The sequence below is a fragment of the Vigna unguiculata genome, chromosome 7 (genome assembly GCF_037176805.1).
Source record: "Vigna unguiculata cultivar grain cowpea cultivar isolate G323 ecotype 2 chromosome 7, ASM3717680v1, whole genome shotgun sequence".
Classification (NCBI taxonomy): domain Eukaryota; kingdom Viridiplantae; phylum Streptophyta; class Magnoliopsida; order Fabales; family Fabaceae; genus Vigna; species Vigna unguiculata.
In genome coordinates, this window is record NC_140798.1 from 39,754,271 (window position 1) to 39,780,240 (window position 25,970).

The 25,970-nt window shown below is 32.5% G+C and overlaps 2 protein-coding genes across 5 annotated transcripts; both read right to left on the reverse strand.

The window, feature by feature from the left end:
• Positions 1–105: 105 nt before the first annotated feature.
• On the reverse strand, positions 106–2,320 carry LOC114190656 (GCN5-related N-acetyltransferase 4, chloroplastic-like). Its single transcript, XM_028079621.2, has 3 exons — positions 1,940–2,320; positions 855–1,251; positions 106–761 (listed from the first exon to the last, which is right to left on the reverse strand). Exons 1-3 carry the CDS (start codon positions 2,085–2,087, stop codon positions 485–487), a joined length of 822 nt encoding a protein of 273 aa, XP_027935422.1. The 5' UTR covers positions 2,088–2,320; the 3' UTR covers positions 106–484.
• A 2,899-nt stretch (positions 2,321–5,219) lies between these two features.
• Positions 5,220–24,006, reverse strand: LOC114190998 (Zn-dependent exopeptidases superfamily protein). Of its 4 annotated transcripts, none has more exons than XM_028080109.2 (14): positions 23,929–24,006; positions 23,117–23,479; positions 21,962–22,200; positions 19,566–19,722; positions 16,528–16,605; positions 14,437–14,511; positions 14,215–14,334; positions 13,515–13,679; positions 12,819–13,341; positions 12,581–12,737; positions 11,757–11,866; positions 10,130–10,242; positions 5,951–6,308; positions 5,220–5,772 (listed from the first exon to the last, which is right to left on the reverse strand). In XM_028080109.2, exons 2-14 carry the CDS (start codon positions 23,450–23,452, stop codon positions 5,471–5,473), a joined length of 2,733 nt encoding a protein of 910 aa, XP_027935910.2. In that variant the 5' UTR covers positions 23,453–23,479; positions 23,929–24,006; the 3' UTR covers positions 5,220–5,470. The 4 variants fall into 4 exon arrangements, with proteins under 4 accessions (XP_027935910.2, XP_027935912.2, XP_027935911.2 ...); XM_028080111.2 differs by lacking the exon at positions 23,929–24,006 and adding an exon at positions 23,757–23,887; XM_028080110.2 differs by lacking the exon at positions 23,929–24,006 and adding an exon at positions 23,757–23,872 and having other exon boundaries at positions 23,117–23,488.
• Positions 24,007–25,970: the final 1,964 nt, after the last annotated feature.

Genomic DNA, 25,970 nt, shown 5'->3' on the forward strand with positions numbered 1-25,970 from the left:
ACAGGTGCTGCCTTTACATTTTTGCTGAAGGAATCATCCATTGGCATCAAATTCTGGTGACAAGAAAAAAACGAAAAGAAAGTGAAAAATGAGAAAACATCAAAATTAAAAAAAATAAAAATTGATCGGACAGTCCCTCTGATTATAAAAGTTTAATCCATGAACAATAAAACAACTCTAAAGACCTTGGCAACGTGTCTTTTATGTAAAATTTGATGGAAGGAGTTAACATGAGTGTGGGGTTGGACAATTTTAACTCCAATTCTGCATTGAGATGCAAAAGAATGCCAAGTGATATACAAATGTCTGCTACTGGAGCAATCTAAAAGGTTCTCAAGTGATTTTTTTCTCTAATTCTTTTGTATTTTCATGTACACAGTTCAATAACAGACTGTTTTCTCCATGTGCATTTTTTTTTTTCTTAAAAACATTACGTTTCAGAACATAAATATTGCCTATTACGCATGTCTAATTTAGAAGCAACTTAGTTGTTGAGAAGCTTCATCATGAAGTTGAACTTTATATCTGGTGAGGTCTTTGGCTGAGGCCAGTTAGCTCCTTCTGGAACCTTGATAGACCTGAAACCTTGACCTTGGTATAACTTCGTGGCAGCAGGATTTTTGAAATCACAGTGTAATGCAATTGCACGACAGCTCCAACTTCTGGCTTGTGATTCTGCCTTTGCCACCAAGAGTTTTGCTATTCCCTTCCGCCTAAATTTTTCCCTGACTGCCACATTTGATATGTATGCAATTCCAGTCCTACCATTATTTTTAAAACAACAGAAATTACAATAATCAGCAGAATTCAGAAGCAATGTAATGTGTTGTGAGCCAAGAATATGAAGAACTCACCTTTTCTGGCGCAATGGCCCCTTCCTAGGTAGAAAGTCAGCAACAGTATCTACTGTTAATATACCAGCCACATATCCCTTGTTGAGGCTGAATTTCCCATCAAAACCACCAACCTTGAAATCATCACTTCCAAACAAGAAAGTTTCAGTGAGTGAATTGCCAATAACAGCAACCAAACAGCTTCTCTTGCAACCGTTTGGTAAAGTAAATCCTGCCAACATGGCCACCAATCTGTCCATTCTGAGAACAAAATCTAGTGGGAAGGAATATTCAGGGAAGAAGGAGCTGCAGTGAGTCTCTGCAACTTCCCAACAGTCCTCCAACCTGGCCTCACGCACAATTATTTCAGGAGACACAGTTGGGAACAAATCTGCTACTTGACTTGCTCTACATATTCCTACAGAATATAACAAGTATCAAGGATCTATCTCCTCTAAAACTACAATATATATGTACCCTTGATTTGAAGAGCATTAAATCAAGAGTGAATACACCCTTTAGACAAACTGGATCCGATGAATATGAAATGTTTCATCACTCTTTGACTACTAGACCAAAACAAGTATTGTTCTGTATAAGGTGAAATCAAAATCCTTAGTACTGAGAATGGGAACCTGGATAAGAGTTTAACCATGCTTATATAAGATGCTCCTCATTGATGATCAAGGTATAACTAAATGAAGGGCAAATAACTTTGAAGAATGGCACTGCCGTTTTCTTTTTGCTTAAAATTACATTAAATATTATTTTAAAAAAGCATTTTCTTTTTACAATCATGTCTCCCCAGATTACCCACAGGAAATCATTTAGCTTAATCCTCCTCCGATCACCTGTCTTCATTTTCACCACAAATTCTATAGCCGGTCTTCCTAAGACAAGTTGACTAAATTCTCAGACATCACCAGCTTCCAAGAATTGAATAAAATTAAAAAAAAAAAAAAAAAACCCATTAATCCACTTGATATAATAAAATTTAGGGTTTGACACAGAAACCCATCTACTGAATTCCTTAAAAAAAAAAAAAATCAAGCATACATAATCCAGCAGTGAAACAGAGTTTTGGAAAAGAGCGACAAAGCAGGCACCTGATTGTGAGAAAGAGAATTCATGAGGAGAAGTTGAAGCCGATGATGGAAAAGTGGGTGATTTCTTGAAATGAATGTTGAAAGGTGATATTTTTGAGGTGTTAATAGGAGTAGGAGATAGTGAAGTTCCCAGAGGAAATGACCGCATTTCTTGGAGGGTTGTCTTGCTCACTCAAAGAATCCTTAGATTCTCTGTGAGATTGAATCATCACATAACATGAGAGGGTGAGTGAACTCAGAACAACTTGGTTTAGCAAAGCTGTGCTTGCAAGACTTTCCAAGCTTGTGGGGGCCACCTGATTCTGACAACCAGACTCACAAAGATTAGAGTTAAATATTTCTCTTCAATTTCCATCCATGTCTTTCAGATTTTTTTTTCCTGCATCTGATAGATACAAAGGTTTAGTTTTAGATAAACTTCACTTTTTATTCTGTAATCCTTTTTGTCCAAAATTAGTTTTGTTGAAGTGATTAGGATAAACTTGTTGCTTTAAATAAAAAAGTAAAAAAAGAAAAAGAAAAACAAGATTGAGTGGTTGGCTTTCTGGCCAAACTTGTGTTCCTGGATGACTGCGTTTTTGTTTTGTTTTTGACTAAGGTAATTTGAAATTGGAACAAGACATGTTGCGTGGAAGTAGAAACACCTTGCATTTCTTACTTCGCTGGATGGTGGCTGAAAAAGAAAGTGTATGTGCATTATTTATTATCTGTGCAAGAATTTCAGATATTCTTGTATTCTAAAGTTTTGTACCAAGAAAAACAATGTACAAGTGTAACAAATCATCCATAGCTCCAAGTTAAGTGAACATTATATAATTAAGTTTGGAACACTTAATAAGTCTTATATTATTTATATATTATTTAGAAGTTAAAACAAACTATGTAAAATCCCTTGTTCTGATTTAAAAAGGTTTTGCGTCTGACTTTACTAGAGAGTTCACTGTCAGCTCAATAGAGATCTTCATAACTTCCTTTCCAGTCACAAACTCTTATTTCTGTCTACTTTTCAAAAACAATCTATCTCTTTTCTCCCTTGTCTGAAACAAAAGTTCTTCTGGAGCACAATAAGATCCTCCATTGAGCTTACTGAAGAGCTAATAGAACTTTAAACTCTAAACTCATGTTCCCTTTCATTTATTTTTTGTTTGAAAGCTTCAGTTCCACTTTAACCTCTGCTAGGTCTCAGCTTTTACCTCATTTAGTTCTATTTTCCAGTTCCATATCTATGGGTTAAAGAATTTTAGGTAGTTTAGAATGCAATTGGAATGAGAGATATTAATTGTTGCAATTATTCAGTTTGATATCATCTATAAACCACTTTGAAATGAGTTTGAAAATATAAAAATGCAAGATACCAAGTTGTGCAATGGGACAAGTCAAAATCTCACAACCAAGAAGCATATGGTGTGGCGTTACTCATTTTCCTACACTACACACTTTTTGTAAAATGAAGGTTTCTACTTTGTTAACTGTTGGATCGAGTTGAAATTTTAACAGCTTATCCTAGACACATATTTCTTGACTTTGACCGGTCGGATCTTGAATCGGAAGTCTGTAATGAGAGCAGTTTTTATCGCAAGGTCCTTGTAGTTTTGATTGTTGACAACATTGATCTTTGTTGCTTACTTGGTGCATAACTTTCTCTAAAGTTATTCAATTAAGTTGGTTCTTTTTGAATTTGGTTCTTGATTCAATCATCTTTAATTTGAATGTAAACACAAAATTTTTGGAACTTCACACAAGCTGCAGTTTTATTTCTAAAATCTCATATTGTTTGCATAATGTGTTTAAGTTGGATTGAATAAAAATTATAAGAATTAGTTATTTTCCAAGAGAGACATATGTTGTCAAATGCTTGTGTGAGAATATAGGAGATTCCATGAGAGAAATCCTATTTGATTTAATTAGTAATGTGTTCATTGATGTAAGGATTTAGTACCGGAGGTTTATTCTGATACTCTAATACTCATTCAAGACTCATGTAGAGTGGAATGAGTCACGTGATGAAAGGGGCAGGAGCTCTTGTTTTTAAGAACAGCCATAGGATTCTTATGACGGTTAAAATGACTAATCTTGTGTGGTAGGGTGAAACTCATTGACAATGACTCTGCAGGTAATAGAGGTCACCACAAGTACAAAAACCACCAAGAATCATACATCAATGTCTAGATCCAGATAATTGAGTCAAAGAGTGTTATTTTGTTAGATGGGTTAATTGATGTTGCTTTATTTGGTGTAATTGGTGCGTTATTCTGCAATTCTTTTGAGTGGTAAGTGTGTATATTTTTTTTTTTCAAAACGCAGTTTAAATATTCTTTTTTTTTTCTAATTTTTTGAAGTGTCTTTTAAAAATAAAATTATAACTGAGTAAAGCTCTAAAACATACAATAGCTTTGATACTATGAAGCGACTTGAATGGGATCATAACAAATTCTATATAAACCAAAATTTGGACTTCATTGTTATAAATTTTGGCAGCTTAAAACTCAAGAAAAATCGTGCATACTTTATTTGATTGAAGTGGTAATTTATGCGTTAATTTTTATTATTATTTTAATTCAAAATGTGCTCATAGTACACTTTTTTTTTATAAAAGATAACAATTCAGTCTTTAATACACTTTTTTTGTTAATTAAAATTTATTATATAATCATTATATGAAAAGTGAAAGTCAAAATTTTTTATAGTTTCTAATAAATTTCAATTTATAACAGAAGGCATATTTAAAAGATTATATTTAGAAAATATTTGTTCACATTTCTCTTTGTTTTACTTTGTCAAAATTATTTATTTAGAGGAGGAATAACAGCAACCTTCCTAACCTCCAGGGCTTAGCTTTTTTAATCAAAAGTTAAAAACTAATTAATCGATAAATTGAAGGATTAGATATAATTATGATTAAAACCCGGGTTAGTTATTTTCATTCACATATGTTAGTCTTCAAACTCCAAACTTGTTGGGTACCAGGCTAAGGAACACAATTATAAGTGACCTCTTACTGGTTTCATAACCAAAATTTATCAGCTTTCTCTCTTTATCATTTTAAGTTTCAACATTAAAAGAATTTCTTCTTGACTAATAAATCTTGTGCATCGTGTCAAAATTTATATCATTCCTCTCAAAACATAATCAAAACATTATTCTCAAATGAAACATGGCCTGGTTTTTTCTTTTGTGGCCGGTTCCTGTTAGTAAAATTACCAGGAATAAGAGAAATATGAAGAACACGTTGGAAAAACAAAATATATACTTAGCTATTGAGCGAAATTGTGAGACTCAATAAATAAAAATAAGATCTCTCACATTATTCAATAAATTCTACATTAGATTAATCTTAACAGTAGAGTATGTTAGAGCGCACTGTTAAGACTTTTCATAAAATAAATGGGCAGAGCAAGTAGTGCAGTGCAGTGGGATAAAATTTAGTTACTGACAAACTTGTTAAACACATCATTGTCAAAAATAGAATCAGTACTCCTACCATATGAAGATTTTAAGACTTATTCTATAAAAGGTCACAGTTTCAAGTAACTAAAAATTAACATACAGATTTCTCAAGAAAGCAAAGGTATAAGGAGATATAGACTTTCCAAACAAAGAACACCAACGAGGAAGCTTCGTAAGGACTCGTTCGGTTACTGGTGTTAATTTGTCCACATCAGTTCTAAGCTTAAGAATAGGAGTATCAGAGTTATGAGTTGAACCTGACCTCCAATGAAGAGTCAGATCAAACAACTTGGGTGCCTTTTTTCCTCCAGAAAACTGAATAATATGCCAACCATCCACACCATTCTTTTTGCCAACTGAAATCAATTCTTCAGAATCCCTTGCATCTGAGGTTGAGTAAGAAAAACAATACTTTATATAATGAAATATCATAATATAAACAATACTTTAGATAATGATAGATTGATAAATAAACAGTATTAAGAATTTGACCAAGCATGGTGCCAGCCAATTTTTGGAAACTCATGCTCAAACTGATGATTATTTAGAAACACAACTCGATACCTTTAAGCTCAAAATCTTCTATTTCTTCTGTGTTGATTGCAAGAACCCAACGGATAGAACCCTTTGTATCAATTGAAACTTCTGTTATTCTTCCATTTCCTTTAGCATCACTAAGGACGTGCATTGTAGGAATATCCATCTCAGACCAGCCACTATTGGTGTCATTATAGGCCCAACAACCATATTTGACCGAGAAAGTCACAAAATCAACTGTTTTGTCTCTACCACATACAAAACCTTCGTTAATCTGTTCAACTTCCTTGTTCAAATTTCCAGGTGTAGTAGAAAATAAAGATAAATATGATTTAGGATTTTGTCCTTCATCGGGTTTTCCTGTGGCATCAACAACATGTACAACCTGAAAATAAAGACAAATTTTTAATTGTTATGCTAGCTTTACTAGGTAATTGTCAAATTAAATGGTTGTGATAGGGAGGGAGAAAGACAAATAAATTAAATAATAGGATTAATGACATTATATTCGTATGGTGTGTAATAATGTGTTGCAATATACAGACTTTTACTGAAAGGTCAAATAAAGTAGTAGCGCTAGTACAAGTCCAATCCCTATTATGGTAAGAAAATTTAGACTGAAAAAAAAAAAAAAGCATTATGAATAGGAAACAACTCATAATATTACATCCTCAATTAGATGACTAGTTGATTCTAAACCCGCAGAATATATTCTATAAAGCCTTTAGGATATTCAATAAGATGAAGTGGATATATTGACTAAACAACTTAAAAAGATCAGGAATCAATATTCTCCATAGTAAGTACAAAGACCAACGTTCAATGATAATTATATTTACAGGTAATGATCGCCAAGGCAATCAATAGGTTTTGTTGCCACTTTCAGATCAAATATCTTGCAGACTACGACATTTCTTGGAATAGAGGTGGCACAATCCAAGAACAGTATTGTGAGCTGCCAAATAAAATATTTGATGGGCATCCAAAAATATTGATGAGTGCTAAACCTGATGATTCTCCTATCCAATGAATCCTAATGCCAAAAGCGAGTCATTTTTACACCCATAAAGGTACAAAAGACCAGTTAGGAAACCGAACTATTTGATTGTCATTTGTCCAGGCATCTCCTTTGCATTCAATGTAACAATTCAATTTCTTAGTTCTCCATGTGAAAATCTCAGAGGTGCAGTAGTGCCCAACTTGAAGTATATTGAAGGAGGTCTAAGAAGATTTTTTATACAAAGACAAAGGCTATATCTAGACTGCAGGATATGGGAATGTACTGTGACCATTTAATCTTTATTGGTAATAATCTGATTTCAAGGAAAAGCAAGGAAACAAATATAGTTGCTAGGCCTAATGAAATGGAGTATCGAGTTGAGAGCTTATCTGGCTCAACGAGTTGCTCAAAGAGATTTATGGAGGTTACACAAATGCACTCATGTGATAACCAAGCACCTTGCATGATGCCCCAAATATAGATATAAATCCATTTAATTAGAGAGGAATATTTATCCCAAGACATCACCACTAGCTTTGTCAATTCAAAAGACCAAGGATGGCTGTTTCAACTAAGTCATTATTAAGTCCTTAATTTTGTTATATGTGACAAGCTTGGTGAATATGGTTTATATGTTCCAACTTGAGGAAGAGAGTTAAAAATATGTAATTATAGTAATATTGCAAATACATTACATCATATTCTTGTGATTATTTCTAGTTATCCTTGTATAGTACTTATGACAATATAAATATTTGCTCCGTTATGTACTTCATACACCGATTTATTAACATGTCCTCTCACTTCTCTCTCTTTAAACACAAATTAACAATTATACTACTTTCAGTTTTATGCAGAAGAAATAAATACCCAACTCATCATGACTAATACAAATTGTTAAATTAGTTCATTTAAATTAATAATGTCATAAATTTAAATTTATTGCTAGAAATACCCATAAAATTAAATAGTTTATGTGGTATTGATAATGTTCATTTTTACATGTTTTGGTGTGTTTTAGTGAATAAAGTCAACTTTTCCTAACTTTTACCTTGTTTCACCACCCTCAAGATTATCTGGTTTTTGAATTTTTTATGTTTTAGTTGTTTTATGTTTGTTTTGTCACTCATCTCTCTTTTAAGTGTGTTAAATAAGTGAATAGGAAGCAACTATGGTGGAGGAAAACAAGCTAGACTTCAAGGAAGCATGATTGGACAAAAAAGTATTGATTTTGAGGCAAATACCAACGTCGAGCATCATAGGAGACACGTCTAGTGCTACAAAGTCAGAGAGTAAGTTAGCTGCAGAGCATCAGAAGGTTAGGCAGAGGTCGGGTCGTGGCCAGGCCTTAGCTAGTTGCGTCGGGCGGTGTCTTCACATAAGCTGTTGTTCCACATTTTAACTAATAGTGTCGAGCGATATTGAGCTGGCGCCGAGCGGTGACAACGCATATGTGTCAAAAATATGGTATTTATCCATGCTTCTCGCGAGGGTTAGAGGAAATCCTCACTTGAACGATAGAAATCACTTTTAGGTGCTTGGAAGAGCCTCTTGGAGGTTGCTAGGGGTGTTGGGAAGCTCTCCCACTCCTCCTTGGGTCTTCTCCTCCAGTCATGGTGGTTTTCCCCCTTTTCGGGTTTAGAGAAGAAGATGGGCTACAAATGGGAGATGTAGACGCGAATGGGAGGCACAATTGGAGCTTGGAGCAGTTGTCAAGAATCTTGGAAAAGGGCTTGCATCTTCTCTTTGGTTTCCATTTCTTCCCTATCTCTTCTATTTGTAAACTCTAGGTTCTCCACCATGGAGAGCTAACCCTATTTTTTGAGATTAGATGTAATGAACTAAATTCTTGTGTAATTTGTGTTGTTAATATATGTGTGTGTGTGTGTGTGTGTTTAGTATTTAATTTTTATGCTTAATGCTTGTTGTGCCTTGATCACCCATTGCTTGTTTGTTGGTCTTGAGATGTTGGAAAATGTCTTTTGAACCTAAAAATGAAATTGAATGCCTAATGGAGCTTGTACCTAGGGATAGAACATGTTTTCTTAGTAATTTAAGATTCTTGAACTTAATGCATGGTTGCTTGTTGAGGATTCAAGGAATTGGAACTTAATGAGTTATCATAGGCTCAAAGTTACTAGGTATAGGATTTGAGTAATCTTGTGAGTTGATTTTGACTTGAATATGGAATTGAGATGTTTGTGAATGCATGAGAATGAAGGGAATGAAATCTAGTCTTGACAATTGTATATATTGTATGTTAAATTTATGTTGCACATCATCAACTGTTTGATAAAATTTATGTTGCACATCACTATTGGCATTAGTACACACCCTCCTCCGTAGTGAGAGAAAAATCCCCATCAAGTTCTATACCCTCACCACTCTCTTTAGGAATCAATTTAGACATCTCCAATCAAAAGCAACAATATAATAGGGATCAAGATGCAAAAACTTGTCAATTTAGAAGTCACCCAATCCCCAGGCATTAACATTTTAAGTTAGGATAGGAAACGTATAGGCTAAATGTAGGAGTATTTTTCTGTTTCCATCGAAGAACCACCATAGTAGAAGGAATGAGATGACATTTAAAGGAAGGTTAATATGATAACATTGGTATGACTTGGCATTTTACATGTTGATACTAAAAGATTGGAGGGGAAGGAGGGATAGGTTTTCCGAAGCACATGAAGTTCGGGTTGGAACTAGCAAAATTTGTTGTGCCAATACACCAATGACCATGTGTGTTTTAAGTTGGAAACTTGTATCTCTAAATGGCTTAATAGGTTTCAGGGGTTCCTACATAATTTGTTTTTTTACTATGTTTTGTTGTTTGGTGCTTGGAGGATTAAACTTTTCCTGTAAAATTTAAGCATGTGAGTCTTAAGTTATATGTTTTGGTAGATGATAAGTTTATGGAACGCTTTGTGCTTTAATTTCCCTTTGTACATATTTCAGATTCACGGATAGGGTTGGAGCACCCCAAGTGCTTCATTCATTTATAATTTTTCTCTCTTGCTGATAAAAAAAAGAAAAAGAAAAAACAATATAAACTACACTACTAGTGGACAAACATAATTCAAACGAGGGAAGTTCTATGTGTATTCATATTATATGAGGTAGAATAAGTGCTTCAATTAACTATTAACTATTAACTATTAAGTGACCAAAAAGACTGTAAAATATATATGCAAATAAAAACTTACATTCACAGCCCTAGCAATGTCTTCTGAAAATGGAGGAACGACACCCGATACTACAATTGCAAGTGATGAAGCAAATAACATTAAGGTAGCTAGGATGATAGCCTTTTTTGCACCTGGACATCAAATTACCAATACAAGAAAGAACATCATTTAATATTTAGTTTCAAAATACCTAAAAATCATCCTTTATATTTTACAAAATGTGACATTTAATTATATTTCAAATATATAGAGTCAACAATTCCTCAATAAACAACAATTATGTGTGAAGACCAGACCTTTGAATTATAGAATCAAATACCTAAAAGTTTTGATCCTTGATGTTTGCTTTTGAAGGAATAAACATGATCAAGCCAAATATGTTCAAATTGATAGACATTTCATAAAGGAGAAAGCCACCACCGGCCTAATTTGCATTCCTTTTGTTCCTACTTCTCCACAAGTAGTTGACATTCTTACTAAAGGATTGTGTAAGACCAACTTTGAGTTTCTTGTAACTAAGTGGGTTACGTTAGACATATGTGCACCAACTTGACATGGAGTGTTGATATATCAAAATTAATTAGACATATGGAGAGAGAGACCATGATATAATCCAGAGGGAATAAATATCGTTTTGAGTTTCCTTGGTAATATTTATTATGTTTTTTTAATTAAGCGGCTGAATGGGAAGATCAAAAACCATAAGAGAAGATGGGAACTAATGATGCATATAGTAGGAATTATAGGCAGCACTAGTAGGAATTAATTGCCAATGGACATTAAAAACTACTTAGTAATAGTTAAGTGGAATTTAGTGGGCCTTTTTATGGTTGTCTAGAGTGGAATATAATTTAGTCTGTACAAGGATGTACTTTTAATGCAATAGAATATTAAGTTTTCTCTTTGTGAGAAATTTATAGAGTTCTGAGTTATAAGATCCCAAATTTTGATCTTATCAAGATAATATGTCACAATCAACCCTAGAACTTATCACTTACTTGTTCATCTTTCTTAAATGTTGGACAATATCCTTTCCCAAATTGAATATTGGAATGGTCCCCTTTCGTTTTCTCATCAGGCCAGGAAGGACATTAGAAGATTTGGTCAATATGGATCTTAAGGTTAACAATATGTTTGAAACTGTGATCTTTAATTGAGTTGAGTGGTGTCATGTGATCTATGTAATTGACGGCACCTAGCGGGATAAGATTTTGCTGTTGCTATCGCAAACTTGAATGCTACACTAATACCTTTTTGTAAAACCAAACAGTCGAAACACGCTCTTTTCATTCACCCCACATGAATTTTGTGGTTCATATGTCCCTCTATTTCTCTCATTTTATATGATGAACCTAGATACTTAAATTGTGAGACTTTTTCTAAAATACGCTCTTCAAATCTCTAACCAAGAGTAATTTTGTGCCTTTAACTAAATTTATATTCCATATAACTGCCACTTAAACAAAAACAGTCCAAGGAAAAAAGAAAAAATACATGTCAAATTTTATGAGGTTAAAATAGGATGTCAGGTGACAAGAAATTCTTTGAAAATTGGCAGCCATTTATTAAAAAGTAAGTAGCATCCCCAGTATCATAAATACTAAGACTAAAGCATTGCTTGCAAATGAACATACAGTAAACAAACCTGAAAGATGGACATATGAAAGAAGGTACACCAAGGTCAAAGATAGAAGAGAAGCAATAAAAGCAGCAATCACAAAACCTCCCAGCCATTCAGGAGTACCACCAGGATTCCTGCATGGTAAAGAAAAGTAAATTAGATGCTAACTGTAAAAGTGAAAATTGACCTGTGAAAAAGATTAATGGTGCTCATAGTAGTAGTGAGTCTAAAGACAATGCCATTGGCAACAATAGACAAGTGAGGGTGAATGCAACTGACTGAACGAGGCAATCTGATAGCAAATCAGTAATTAAGTGTATTTCAGAAAGTAATTGGGCCACAGCTAAATGGGCCCATTAACACTTCCAATCATGAATCCTATCCTAACACATCAATGATACCAATAAATAATCAAACAATTCTTGTTGAACTTCATTTTCATGAAAGATTTCTTATTTCCTTTTTACAATTCAATTTTCTTCATCAACAAACCTTATTTTATAACAATAAATGGTAGTAAATTTGCATAAGAATGGCTTCCAACATAATTAAAAGATGACTAAAAATAGAAATTTCATTTTAAAGTTTAATTTCAGCACTGGCTATACCCCAAAACGTTTTCAGATCCCTCTTGATCCGTTTATCTGCTTCCATAATTTGTCTTTTATGTTTCTATTCTTACCCTGCAGTAGACCTTTGTAGAATACAAACATGTAAAACCAAAATAGGCAGTAACACCCGCACCACAACAAAAAATGAAAATAAGCATCATTATGAAAGCACTAAGCAATAGACTTAGCTCATTACAGGTCAGTCCACATACACCGAATAGGGGGAAAAGGATATACCTATCAAATCGAACCATACCCCCTATGAGTATGGCCGCAAGCCGAATAAATATGCCTGCAGAGAATAAAATTGGTGTGGCTAACCCCAGAATTAGCGTTATCAGTTTGAGTGGCTTTGGTAACCTTTCTGAGGTTAATGTTGCTTCGAAAAAGCCATCTGGATAATTCAACCAAAATTTAGTAGCATGGAAAAAAAATGTTGTTCTAACAAAGGAAAATATAAGGTAGTGATAGTTACATGCAAATGCCGGAGAAACTAACCAAACAAGAGCCACGTAAGAAGAGCCAATTTTAAAATAGTTTCCCAAAATGAGAAGTATAAGCCATTGAAATGATCCAGCTTTAAAGAGCCATCTTTCAGCCTCCATCTTGACAACAGCAGCTTTAATAATGGGGGGCAATTGCCTTCTCTTTGAGTGTGCATTCAGAAGATATTTTTGAAGTAGAAGAAAACCCAAATGTTGACCAATCAATGCTCCGAGAAAAGCTGGTGCACCAAATAATCCAACCACCAATAATGGGCTTGAAACATATGGTACTGGTGATGAAGATATGAAAGGAAGGAGAAATGCAACAAGGAAGGAGAAACTTAAGGCAAACACCCACATGAGGAGAACACTCAAAAACGACAAAGTCAACGAAACTGCAGCTGGTATACCACCCATAATTAAGGATGTAATCCAAATTAGAAGTGACTGCAATATCACTGAATTATGGAGCATATTAGCGAACTTTTGACGGTATACAACCATATACATTCCCTGGAAAAATACGACATTTACAATGTATCAGGGGCCAATGGTATGACAGTAGCATACTACGCTACTACCACTGCTATATGGAAAATAGTACATGATTGTACACACTATAGCATAGAATTGGAATATGATTCGCAAATCAGAAATACCAAATTTTTTTTCCAGTAATAACTTACCAAAATGTCAAAATATATGGCACTGTTCTTTCTTATATCCTCCTCTGCTTCAGTTGAATTGCCTTCTGGAATATGAGAAGACGCCCCAATATGAAGCAAGAAAGCAAGCATATTTTCCCCCAGATGTTGAAGAGATCCAGTCTTCAAAAGCTCTAATTTATCATTCTGCTCAAGGAAAAACATAACATTTTTGTCATTGGATATGAAAATAGGTCAATAAACCCCTTATTTCCCCCACGATATCCATGCACTTCCACCACTCATGATGTCATTCAATATTGCAGCAGAGTCAATATATTGCAGGCTATAAAACTATTATTATTTTCAGAATTTAGGATTGGATCTAACTCATCCTTACAAAACAAACATGTGAGATGAGAGTTGCTTCCTACATATACACTCATTTGTCCTTATCATTAGTTGATGTGGGACTTCAGTTATTACCATATTAGCTACAAATACGGTATATACACAAGTGAGGAACAAGCATCATCTCGTAAGTCACAAGTCGGTTTTATAGGATTAAATTAAACACAAACTTAAATTTTAAGAAATTACTAGTGTTCTAGCTCTAACTTGAAGAGTTGATATGTTAAGTCTCATTCTTCCCACAAAACACAATGAATTTTCATGTTAGAAATAAAATGTAGAACAAAAAGCAGTCCAAGTATTTCATAAAAAAGTAAGGACAGAAGGAAACCTTGGTATGATATACAGCAGTGTTATCTACATATGCAAAATCAAGCCCAGAAAGGCCAGCAACCTCTTTGTACACTTGGAAATCAGTTGCAGATTTTATAGCCCCAGAAGCAAACACATCCTGGAGGACAAATATTGGAAGATTTGAGTGATTATTCAAAAAAAAAAAAAAACAATATAAAATCGGTAAAGGTCAAACGTACAATTAAAGAAACCAACAAACCTGTGCCATAACTTGAGCAGATGGGTATTTTGCTACTAAAGCATAATTCTCAATAGCCCAAGGATGAGGTCCAGCCTACTAAATGCAAAGCCATTAAAAAGAGACATGAACTTGTTACAAGAACTAATAAACTGCAGAAAGAACAAGATTCAGATACTAAATAACTGGATAATATTTCTATTTTATAAGTCTCTAGACAAGATTGAATAACAGTTTTTTAAGGTTCAATATCGAACATAATACACGACAAACCACCAAAAAATGGATGACTTGTCAATGGAAGAATGGAAATTATTTTTCACTTGATTGTGTTATTAAAATCATGTGAAAATGAGCAATTGTTGACAACTCAAGTCTATGGACGTACAGAAAAGGAAAACAAGACCATTAAAAGTTCCAGTTAAAACGGACTCATCAAACAATGAAGAATCTGGGAAATTTGGGACAAGACAGCACAGGAAAGTATAAGTTTTTGTAAAACAACTATATATCCAATAACACATTGTATGAATAATTTTGTAATTTGAATATATTTGTTTTAATAGAAAAAGTATTAATTTTCAAAACAGTAAACATGAGGCAATGATAGGTAGAAATAATTATTTTGATGAAATAAGGCATCTAAACAGAAGTAACAAGGACCTGGGGAATAAAAGATAATCTAAGCTGCGCAACTTCTGCTACTGTCAAATTTTATTTTAAACCTTAAATGGTTGAAGAAGTTTATTTGATATCAAGCACTTACAGGTGCCACTAAACAATGCTCCTAAAAGGTACGCAGTTAAGTGAATGGGCAGATTAATTTTATTCCTAACTCAGTCCCTCACATGAGAGCCCTTTGGTCTTGAAGCACAGCCAATACTCATGCCAACTAAACATTGTTTTGAAATTCAAATGTATTTAGGGGGAGGGGAATGAAGATTGAATTTAGGAACATTCAGTCATAGTCTATGAAGCCCAGACACGCCATATCAATGGTGTATCCCGTGACACTGTCGGACACCGACGTACGTACATACTCGTACGACACACATGTCAGTAAAGTGTCCAATTTGAAAGACATTTTATTGTCTTTGACATGATTTTGACATGACTCCAAACAATGTTAATAACAGCAAATTCAATTATTTTCTAAAAAACCCATAAACTTGTAAACTTATCACATAAGTTTCTATTATGATTATAAAAATAAGGAAAAAATCTTATATCATCATTATTTTTCACTTTTTTGAATATTAGATAGATACGTTAGATTTATTTTTGTATTAGTTGACAATGTGTTAGTTGAAAGTTTGAAACCAATATGTATATATATGTCGTGTCTCATGTCCAATGTTTTTTCAATTTAGCCGTATCTCCGTGTCCATGTCCGTGTTGTATTTGTGTCCGTATTCGGGCTTCATAGCATAGTTTTACTTACAAAGGCAAAAGATTACAATGACTAGGACCAGGTATAATCAAAAGAGACTGAGATAAACAATGTTCATACCAACGAAGGTAGAAGATTGCTTTTATTCCCAACACAGGGAAGATTTTATATTCATTATGGTCCAACTGAGACAACAACTATGAAAGCATTAACATATGATCTTTATTCCATCTATTTCAATAACCAAAGACAATTTTTGCCAACAAACAAATCTAAGGGCCTGTTTGATTTGAGAAAATGTTATATATTTCATTTTCTGTAATTCACTTTTGATGATAAGATTGTCACCCTATTTTCACTTTTTTACGCATTAATAGAAAAACAGAGAGTAGATGTCCACTAAGAAAAAGTATTTCTTAAAAGTTACTTACAAAGAGAAAAGATACAACTATTTCTAGAAGATAGTTATCCTCAGCAGGAAACATAAACAAAAGTAATTCCTGTAACAAACATACAGGCCCCGTAACAACTAAATCTTCAAAACAAAATAGCTGTCTTTTAATAACTATATTTGTACCACGAGAATTCAGTGCTCTAATACCAATAGAAAACAAGATGAAAACAACGTAGCAATTTGGTAATTTAAACTGGAAACAGAGAAACATTTTCACGAAGTGCACACTACAATTTCATAAAAATTTAATAGTTATCAATAAACACACCTGGAAAATGCTAGACTTCCCTCCAATGCCCATGGCCTCCAAATCAATAGCCATTCGAACAGTTTTGCTCCAAGGATGCTGATAAAAAATTTCGTTTATTGGTGATAAGGATTCTATACAACAAGTGTATTTTAGATACTAATGACAGCTTGAGAGAACTTCTAATGCTTAACAGATTGTGAAGAAAAAGAGGAAATAGCGCATTTCAGGCCTCACTAGGCAGAAAGTACAAGATTTTTCAAGCATCTATGCTTTCATGCAGTAAGTTCAAAATCCACAATGGAGAACAGAGTACAGCGGAAACTACAGCCAAATAATGGAGAAAACAATATTAGGGATTTTGAGGATGAGGAATCCTACTTAACAAAAAGGGAAAATAAGAACAACAAAGAAAATAGAGAACATCAATGAAGCAAGGTGTGTGATTCCTCTGCGTATATTTTAGAGAAACCCTCATGAACAGACCATGTGCTTTACACCAAATACAATTCTAAAGCCAAAATACAAGAGGCATACCCTAATGCAATGCACCAAATAAAAGCACAGGTATTGCATATAATTGCTAACTTAAAACCTTAAACAATATTAAAGTGTCATTCCAATTAAAATATGTACTTAGAAATTGAGTAAATTACACTCTCCTCTTTAGACTAAAACATAAAGTGTAAACTCCCTTAACCTGACAAGTTCCAATATATGACATTTTACTCTGTTTTAAATTTCACAATAAAATTGTTAGCTTCCGTTAAAAAACTACTAGCAAATTATTACCATCGCCTAACAAACACCACCTTCCCCTCTTTTGTTGTAATCTTCCCTTTACAAATATATTAAACTTTATTCTGTTTTTAAATTTTCATTAAAATTAATTTTATGACTAAATATCTTGTTACATTTACTACTACGAAATGTAACTATTACTTTTCTGTTTTCATATTTTAAAATATATAGTTTTCTCTTTTAATAGATTAGAACACACCACTCTTTTTCACGATTTCTATATTTTCTACAAACAATCTAATAACTTTCATTAAAGATTATTTATAACTAAATATTTTCTATTAAAAATATATGATACTAAGCTACTTGTTTCATATAATACGTGTTAAGTAATAATGTTTTTTCTCCATTAAACGTCATTTCTAGCCATTTATAGACTACTAACAATAAATTTGGTTAAATTAAAGGTTTTGTCACTCTCGAAGCAGTTTTACTTTGCCTGCAATCCATTACAAAGAAAAGCAAAATTAGGGCATCAAATGACCAAAGGCTAGTTTGGCAAATTAAAAATATTTTTGGTATATTTTAGCATATTTTAAATAATATTCTTTTATGGTGTTAATTTAAAATACCTAAATAACAGTTAGGTATATTATAGCATACTTTAAATGCAGTAAACTATATATTTCAACATAAGAGCGGAGGATAACGTTAATACTCACATTTCGTCGGAAAAATAAGTGTAATTACTTTCACAATATTAACTTAAAAGAAGACTAAACTACATATTTCTTCATAAGAAAGGAGAACAATCTATAATGTTCACATCTCTTGGGAGAAGAAACCTGATTTACTCTTAAAAAAGTTATAACAGATCCGTAAGCAAAAAACAACAGAAACCTAAAAAAAGTGTTTATCTCAAAAGCTAAAAATAATAGTTGGGGAGGAATACTCTACAAAAATGCTGTATAATAGAATCACTTTTTTTAAGCTTAAATATACAAGTCCTAATTCTTTTTAATCGATAGTAGGTGCTCTCTTCATGTATGAGCAAATTCAAAATAACAATACCTTAGCAATCCAGTCACAATAAACCCAAACCCATCATCAGGAACTGATATTCCTAATAGAAGTTTAAAAATGTCATCATAGAGAAACGCAATGAAGTTCTAGATTTGCTATTTTCTTAGCATACTCCTAATTTTGATATTGTTGGTAAGAAAATTGCACACTTCTAATGTAAAGAATTTGAAAGTCAAAGTGTGCATTATGATAATCACTATTCAGATAAGTTGACAGGTTTAGGCCTAGAAATCAGAGAAGGTTTTAAATGGTACTCGGGTTTTGCCTCCTGCGATAAGCTTTGATTTTTTTCATAATAAACTATTCTTCCTATGTTCAAGTTTGTATAGGTTTTCTTGGCAGTTTTTTCTATTTGTTGTTTCTTCCCATATTCAGAATTGTACAGGCTTTTTTGGAAGTTGTTTAATCTGTTTTACATGAGTTTGGTTTGGTCCCCATGCTTTTTGTTTATTCGTTTTTCCTTTTGTTTAATAAATTTTCATGTGATGACAAATGATAGATATCCTTTGGGGTATCAGTATAACTGAGATGCCAAGACCTAACATGAGTTTAAAAAAAAAAAGTCTGACAAATGAACCATGTGATTGGATAAACATAGACATGGCAAACAGTTTTGTAGTCTACTATACTTCTTGTTTATTTTAATTTGCATTAATGATAAATAAACATAATAATTAAAGTTTTGTATTAAAATGCTTTCAAAACTTTTTAAGCTTACAAAATAGAGATGCTTGCTTCATTTGAAAATAAATTTTAGGAATTATTTTAAAAGGATATTGATATTAGAATATACTAAATGCCAATGTTTTTCACTAAAAATTTGGAAAAAAATATCTTTAAATAATGCACGAAAAAAAATTGAATTACCTAATATGTTTTACAAAAATTAAGAATGAAAATGCAATGTAAATCTTATTAACATGACAAAAAATAAAATAGTATATTTTTCATTCACTTTAAGCATATCTTTCAAATAAGTAATGGGAAAATTATAATCATTAATAACATCACATTTTCCAGGCGAAACAAATGAGGCAGATGAAAATTGAAATATAGTCCATTATCTTTTTTTCCAATAGATTTAACCAATAAATCTTTATAATTTAGATTTCTTCTAATCCCAAAACATCAGTCCTATAATCAGCAAATTTAAAAACCATATTTTCAAAACAGATGAGAAACAAGAGAAATACTTAATATAAGGATGCATTAACAAATGGCAAACAATTCCATACCTGAGTTATGAAGCTATGAGCACCATTAAGACCCTCCTCCTCACCTGTATTAAATAAGAATATAACAGCTCTCTTCAACCCATGAGCCCATTGAGAAACCCCACGAGCAAGTTCCAGCATAACACCTACACATGAACTGCAGTCTCCGGCCCCTGCTCTGTTAAATCAATGATATGTTTTTAGCAGAAAATGGAGTGCGCTTCACTGATTTAAAATTTCCAAATATTCAAATGAAAACAGAAAATTTTAAAGTTGTCACTTTGCATGCTTGCTAGGAATTGCAGAAGCATAACACCAAGCAATAGCATAAAGAGATTCTAATGGAAAATTTTAACAATTGATGTTTACTAAAAATGTTTGATTGCAAATATTTCTCAATATGATGAAGAATTCTTATCGATGTCACCTTTACAATCTCCAGCTAGTAGAAAAATGTCACTTCTCAAATGTCCTTCCAGGACCAATATGCTCCTACTTTCATAATTTTATCACTCAATGAGTTTAATTTTGATCCACAATCAATGTTATAAACTTCTTTGCAGTTCCATCCAACCACGTGTTGCCAAATCTACTAAAATTTTGGCCTCTGTTGCAGCACCACATGCTTGGACATATGCAAGTTTAATTTTGACAAATAATAATAAACAAACTCTTATTAAACAGTACTCAACTACATATGATGTAGAACAGATGTGAAAAGTCACTTAACTTTAACTAGCATAAAACAATAAAATCAGCATATCAAAGGAAGAATTGAAAAACATTACTCTATAACCAGTTTCATATAATTTTTAAACCAAAGATGAGATCACTTTTTTGTTTTAGATCCCTAGCTTGTATTCAAAAGCCAATTTGGACCTTAACTAATTTGACACCAATTAAGAGGGGCCATATAGAGGGAAAAAGCTCTTCTACTTCAGATAATAGGAATCTGAGATACTGGCTAAGGGGAACCAAGCTCCCTGCCTCACATCCACAAACACTAGTACGTTGCAATGTAATGACCAGAACAACAATAATAAATAAATGCAATGACAACATAACAAACAGCAACAATAATATGCCAAAACATTCATATTATAGCATATAAGAATGGTCCAATCTCCAACCATACCATATCATATCATCGGCCATGTTTAAATGTAACCATATTAAAATTTCAATTTATTAGTCCATGGTCGTGTACAAAAAGTATGTCATTTTGTTGTTCCATGGAGAAAAAAGAAAGTTTTCGCAAATATAGTATTTTACCATTGACCTATAGATGTAAATCATAATCACATCAAACTAAAAGTAGCTGCACCTTGTGCAATCTTAATGCAGCGTGTCAAGTCCCACCAAATCATTATTTCCCTTTAATGCATAGAAAAAGTATACAGTTACGCATCAGCTATATCAACCCCAGGCTGCCAGCTGAGTTGTTGTTAGCTCTCTATATAAGAACTTGACACTGATTTCACAAATTAGCATCACAGATTCTTTTACTGATAAGTCTAGTCTGGTTCCCTACATGTACGAGAAAGAGCATTCAATAATCATTTCTTCTTGTTGAGATCTTATATAAACTAGAAATATGGTCAATTTATAATATATATATATATATATAGGTGGATGCAAATCTTACCAAACAAATTGGTTTTATGAGGCTAAGTTGAGCATTTCTAAGATGGTAGAGTTTATCCTAAAACAGTTTGTTGAGTCTATATTGTCCCTCACTACTAGGTCGTCCTCTATTCTCAAACTCGATGATCCATCCTCGGCGTGAAAGGATGTATTGAAAATCTCACACCCATTAGATACATTAGATATAAGGAGATGTAAACCTCATCTTACAAGTTTATTTTATGAAATTTATTTACGCTTAAAGTCTACCTTTCTAAGCCTATTAAACCCAAAATTTTAAATGTGCTGCACCACCTCTAGTAATGATCCATGCTATTTATTGCTGACTAATTAAGCATGAAAAGAGCATTATCAACAGGAATATTTTAAAATTCATAACAGTTGTAAGGATCTCATTAATAATTAGAATAAGATAGTGTTTTTCTCCAGCCAATATTGGGGTTCCTGTATAATTATTGTCCTGCTCTTACTGAACAAAGAACTTAATATCCTTTTATTAAGAACTAATGCGAGGATATTTTAAAAAAGCCAAGTGCTCCCCACAATGAAATCAACCCCCTACCCTCTCCAGCAGCACACCAAGTAGAGTCCTATATTAGTGGTCCTTCATAGGCCATAGATTTACAAAATTACACACACACAAACCCCCTTGTACGACACATTTATAATAGCATATCAGGCCACAATGATAAGCGCATCCCAGTAATAAAAAAGACAAAAACAATGATTGATTAAAACAGAAGTGTGAAAGCAAATAGATGAAGAGAACATACGTTGAAAAAACAGTATCAATATGAGAAGAGACCAGAATAGATTCCTCTCTTGCTTCAGATACATATTTCGGCAAGATTCTTAATACGACATAGTTCAGATCTGAATAAACAAGTGTTCTCCCTGAAAGCAAGCCACTGGCTAGATCATTTGCACCAGACTTTGCATGAAAAATATCCACTTCAACATCTACCTCCCAGAGAGCTGTTTTCTTAATACTTTGACATGCTGTCAAAACGTACTGCAGTAGGAAGCTTATCAAAGTAAACATATAATAAACAGAAAACAGGCTAATAAATTACCACAATCAGTTGTATAGGTTGTTTGAACTGCTGCTCATTCTAAAGTATAGTGAATAATAAAAAACCACACATGTAATAACCTATCATGAACTTAAAATTACATAAAGGATGTTTACATCCAGAACGTAAGCATGTTTGAAAGAATGTAAGTATAGCGCAGCGGACTCAGCAAGGAACAAAGGTGGATGGTCGAGATAGTCACATCTGTGACATCAACATTACCTTAAACAGGAAGGAGGATGGATACACAATGGGTGGTGTGTATTATAACGCCCAGCCCATGGATACATGTTTATTTACAGAATTTGCATTTTATTAAATAGAGTCCAAATTCTCTATTAGGTTTTTTGTGTTGTCTTCGGTTGAGCATTAAAAATATACTGATGTTAGTACTTTAAAAATCCTTTTAATGTATTTTCAAACATCAAAATCAATACCTATCACTACAGTTTGAAGACACAATAGAAAAACAACACAAAAAACAGCACCGAAAAGTCCAGAGAGTCTGAATTCACGTTTTTTTTAGAGAACAAAACACATAACAACATTTATGATGCTAATATAACATTGATTTCACATATACTCCCGGGTCTCATAGATTCTCGCTACCCTATTGGATAGCTGCTAACATAAATGGGGACGGGTAGAGGGAAATCACTTCTCACACCCACCCCACCGTACTGGCATCCCTATACAATTAATTGATTGCCATATTTCCTTTTATCTATTTCCTAAGAAAAATCGTATAATAGACAACATCTTACTCTTTATGCGTGTGATCCAAAGAACCAAGGATAACTAAGAAGTAAGAACAACAACAATGAAGGAAAAGATTAACAAAGTTGAAGAGTTGACCTGCACAGCAAGATGCAGAGCTTCAGAACCAACTGGATGAGGCCCCACCTCAGTTAAGGCCTTGACATGCTTGAATGCTTCGATCTCCGAAAATCCCCTCTTGCCAGCCTCATCTGCTGTAAGAGGCACGGGCATGCTCTGAAACTGATAATGGTAAATGGATGAACAGCAATAAATGATGATCAGCAACAAGGCCAGCCACACAAATGAAGACCTCCTTGGATTTCCAATATGAACAGTGGTTCGGCTTTCACCGCCATGACTGGACTCTTCACTTGCTTCTCCACCGATTGACCCTTTAGATGCAGCTGAAGCAGTTTCACGCCTCTGCCTCATCTCGAACAAACTCTATGGTCCAACTACCTGCTCAAGCTTGTGAAAAGGCAAATGCCAAATCATCAATAAAAAAAGTCACAGTACAACGGCTCCCCGCAAAATGAAAAAATTTAAGATGCCAAATACTTGTTCATTGCTCAATGCAACAATAACTAAAAGGAGACTCAGATGGGTTTCTCAAATTAAAGCCTAATTGCACAAGACACAGTAAGATTAGCTGGAAAACCAAAATGCAACTTTAAAGCAAATAAGATTATCCAATTGGTCAAACACAAAATAGCTGCAGACAAATTTCAGAACCCACCCAGAGGAAAAAAGATAAACTTGATCCCGTGTATATGTTTATTTCTAATTCCAAAATATACCCATTGTCAGGCTATGAATTGGGCAGATAAAGTAAGCAGAAAAAACATTATATATATCGTAACATGTAGATTGATTGACAAAGAAAAAAAAAAGGTGAAGTGAGCAAGAACCTGTGTAGGTGGATGTGAGATGAAAATTGAAAAAACATTCGGCGGAGAAGTCAATAAACTGTGTTTGGTATAAATAAGACGGAAATAGAGAGAAAATAAAATAAAATAAAAAAATAAGGGCTTTTTATTAAAAAAGGTGAAATAATTATTATTAACGATGATTTTATTTATTATTTCTAATATTATATTTTAATTATTATTATTATAAAGAGAGAGAGAGAGAGAAATGCTTCCAATGAATTATGAGCATCAAAAAATATTTAAATTGAAATTATTAATTATACACGCAATTAAATTATATTTCAACTAGAGAGATATTTCAATATATATATATATATATATATATATATATATATATATATATATATATATATATATATAAAAGTAGCTTTTGAGATTGTAAAGAAAGATAGATAATCTTAATTTACTTATTTTCAAAAGGGGAAATGTAAAAATTAAAGCAAAATAAAGTGCGGCTAAGAGAATGCAACCCAAATAAGTTAAAAATAATCCTAATGAGACACCTTTTTATTTAAATAATCATTATACAGGACCTTTTGTCCTTCACTTTTGTTCCCAAATAAATCATATATTAGTATTTTGCATTATTTTCATATTAAAACATTACATCTTATATTTTATATGATAATCTAATTATTATTATAATGTAATAATTGAATGGGATTAAAATTAACGTCATTGTTAAATTTAACATAATAGAAGTTAAAAAATATAAAAAAAATTACAGTATAAATTTTGACATGAGATATGTTTATTTTTTCAGAGGAAATTTTAATTTTAATAATTTTAAAGTATTGTTATAACATTTAAATTTTATCATTATAGTGGTCGTCACACATTTATGATCACATCCAAACCACTAAATGCATACACATTAATACCTTTATGTATTTCTGTTACCATTAAAATAAAAATAAATTCGTGTTAATTGAATTAGTTTTAAAATAAGGTTTGCTGGTAAAACTACATTTGCATCAATAATCAGTCAGAATTCATTTAATCTTATGTCTAATTATAATATTTATGTCGGAACTCATTTAATGTGATATGTAACTATAATATTCATATTTATTAATTATTTTTAGTCAATGTTCTAAATCAAAATCTTTAAGATATCAGTTAGTATTCAAAAAGTTCATTTTATGATATTATTATTGGAATGGTGAATTATAAATTATAATAGATTTTACTTTCATTTTTAACAGTTAAAGAAATCCTCAAACGCGAATTTAGGAACTTTTTTCTAAATATTGAAATGATACTTACGAATATAGTTATTGCATATGCACGTTGTGCTTTGGTGTACTTACGTGTTATGTTAATTTTCTTTAAAATAATATATTTTTATAATTAAAAAGAGAGAATGTTACATTCTAAATATTAAAAAGAAAACTGTTACCTAGGGTCAAAAATAAATTAAAAGAGAGATAAGAGGACAAAATCGAAGTGAAAGAAAAACAATAGAGAAAAAAACAGAGAAAATAATATAAAAACAATAAAATTATAAGGGAAAAAAACTACTACATTACATATATGATATTGAGTAATGATAAAGGTTGTAGTAATATATAAAATATTGTAATATATATATAATAGGTGGAGGGACACTTAAAAATATATAAGTTTCGTCTGTCTATATTTGTTTTAAAAATATGAGAAGATGTATTATTAATCGTATAAGTTAGAAATGATAAATAAATTTGTCTCTATAAGTATTATTAATCGTATAAGTTAGAAATGACAAATAAATTTGTCTCTATAAGTATTGTTTGAATTCGTATCCGTTTTGATGGAGAATTCCTGCATTGATTGGGTATGGATATAGGTTTGGGTATGAAGATGGGTATGGGGATGTACATATCTCCGCCATAATATTCGTTCCCGCCATATTTTCATCATCATTTAAATTATTAAAATATTCACAATTATTTAAGTAATCATATATATATATATATATATATATATTTTATTTAATTATTTGGTTTGTCATGAAACTCATTCGGATCTCTAATATATTTTTC

Excerpts from the sequence above, each read along its gene's own strand:
- LOC114190656 (XM_028079621.2), bottom strand. The coding sequence starts at position 2,087 with ATGCGGTCATTTCCTCTGGGAACTTCACTATCTCCTACTCCTATTAAC. Across the intron at positions 1,252-1,939 it reads ATTCTCTTTCTCACAATCAG|GAATATGTAGAGCAAGTCAA; the intron begins GTGCCTGCTTTG and ends TATATTCTGTAG. Across the intron at positions 762-854 it reads GGGCCATTGCGCCAGAAAAG|GACTGGAATTGCATACATAT; the intron begins GTGAGTTCTTCA and ends AAATAATGGTAG.
- LOC114190998 (XM_028080109.2), bottom strand. The coding sequence starts at position 23,452 with ATGAGGCAGAGGCGTGAAACTGCTTCAGCTGCATCTAAAGGGTCAATC. Across the intron at positions 6,309-10,129 it reads ACATTGCTAGGGCTGTGAAT|GTTGTACATGTTGTTGATGC; the intron begins GTAAGTTTTTAT and ends CTTTATTTTCAG. Across the intron at positions 5,773-5,950 it reads AGAAGATTTTGAGCTTAAAG|ATGCAAGGGATTCTGAAGAA; the intron begins GTATCGAGTTGT and ends ACTCAACCTCAG.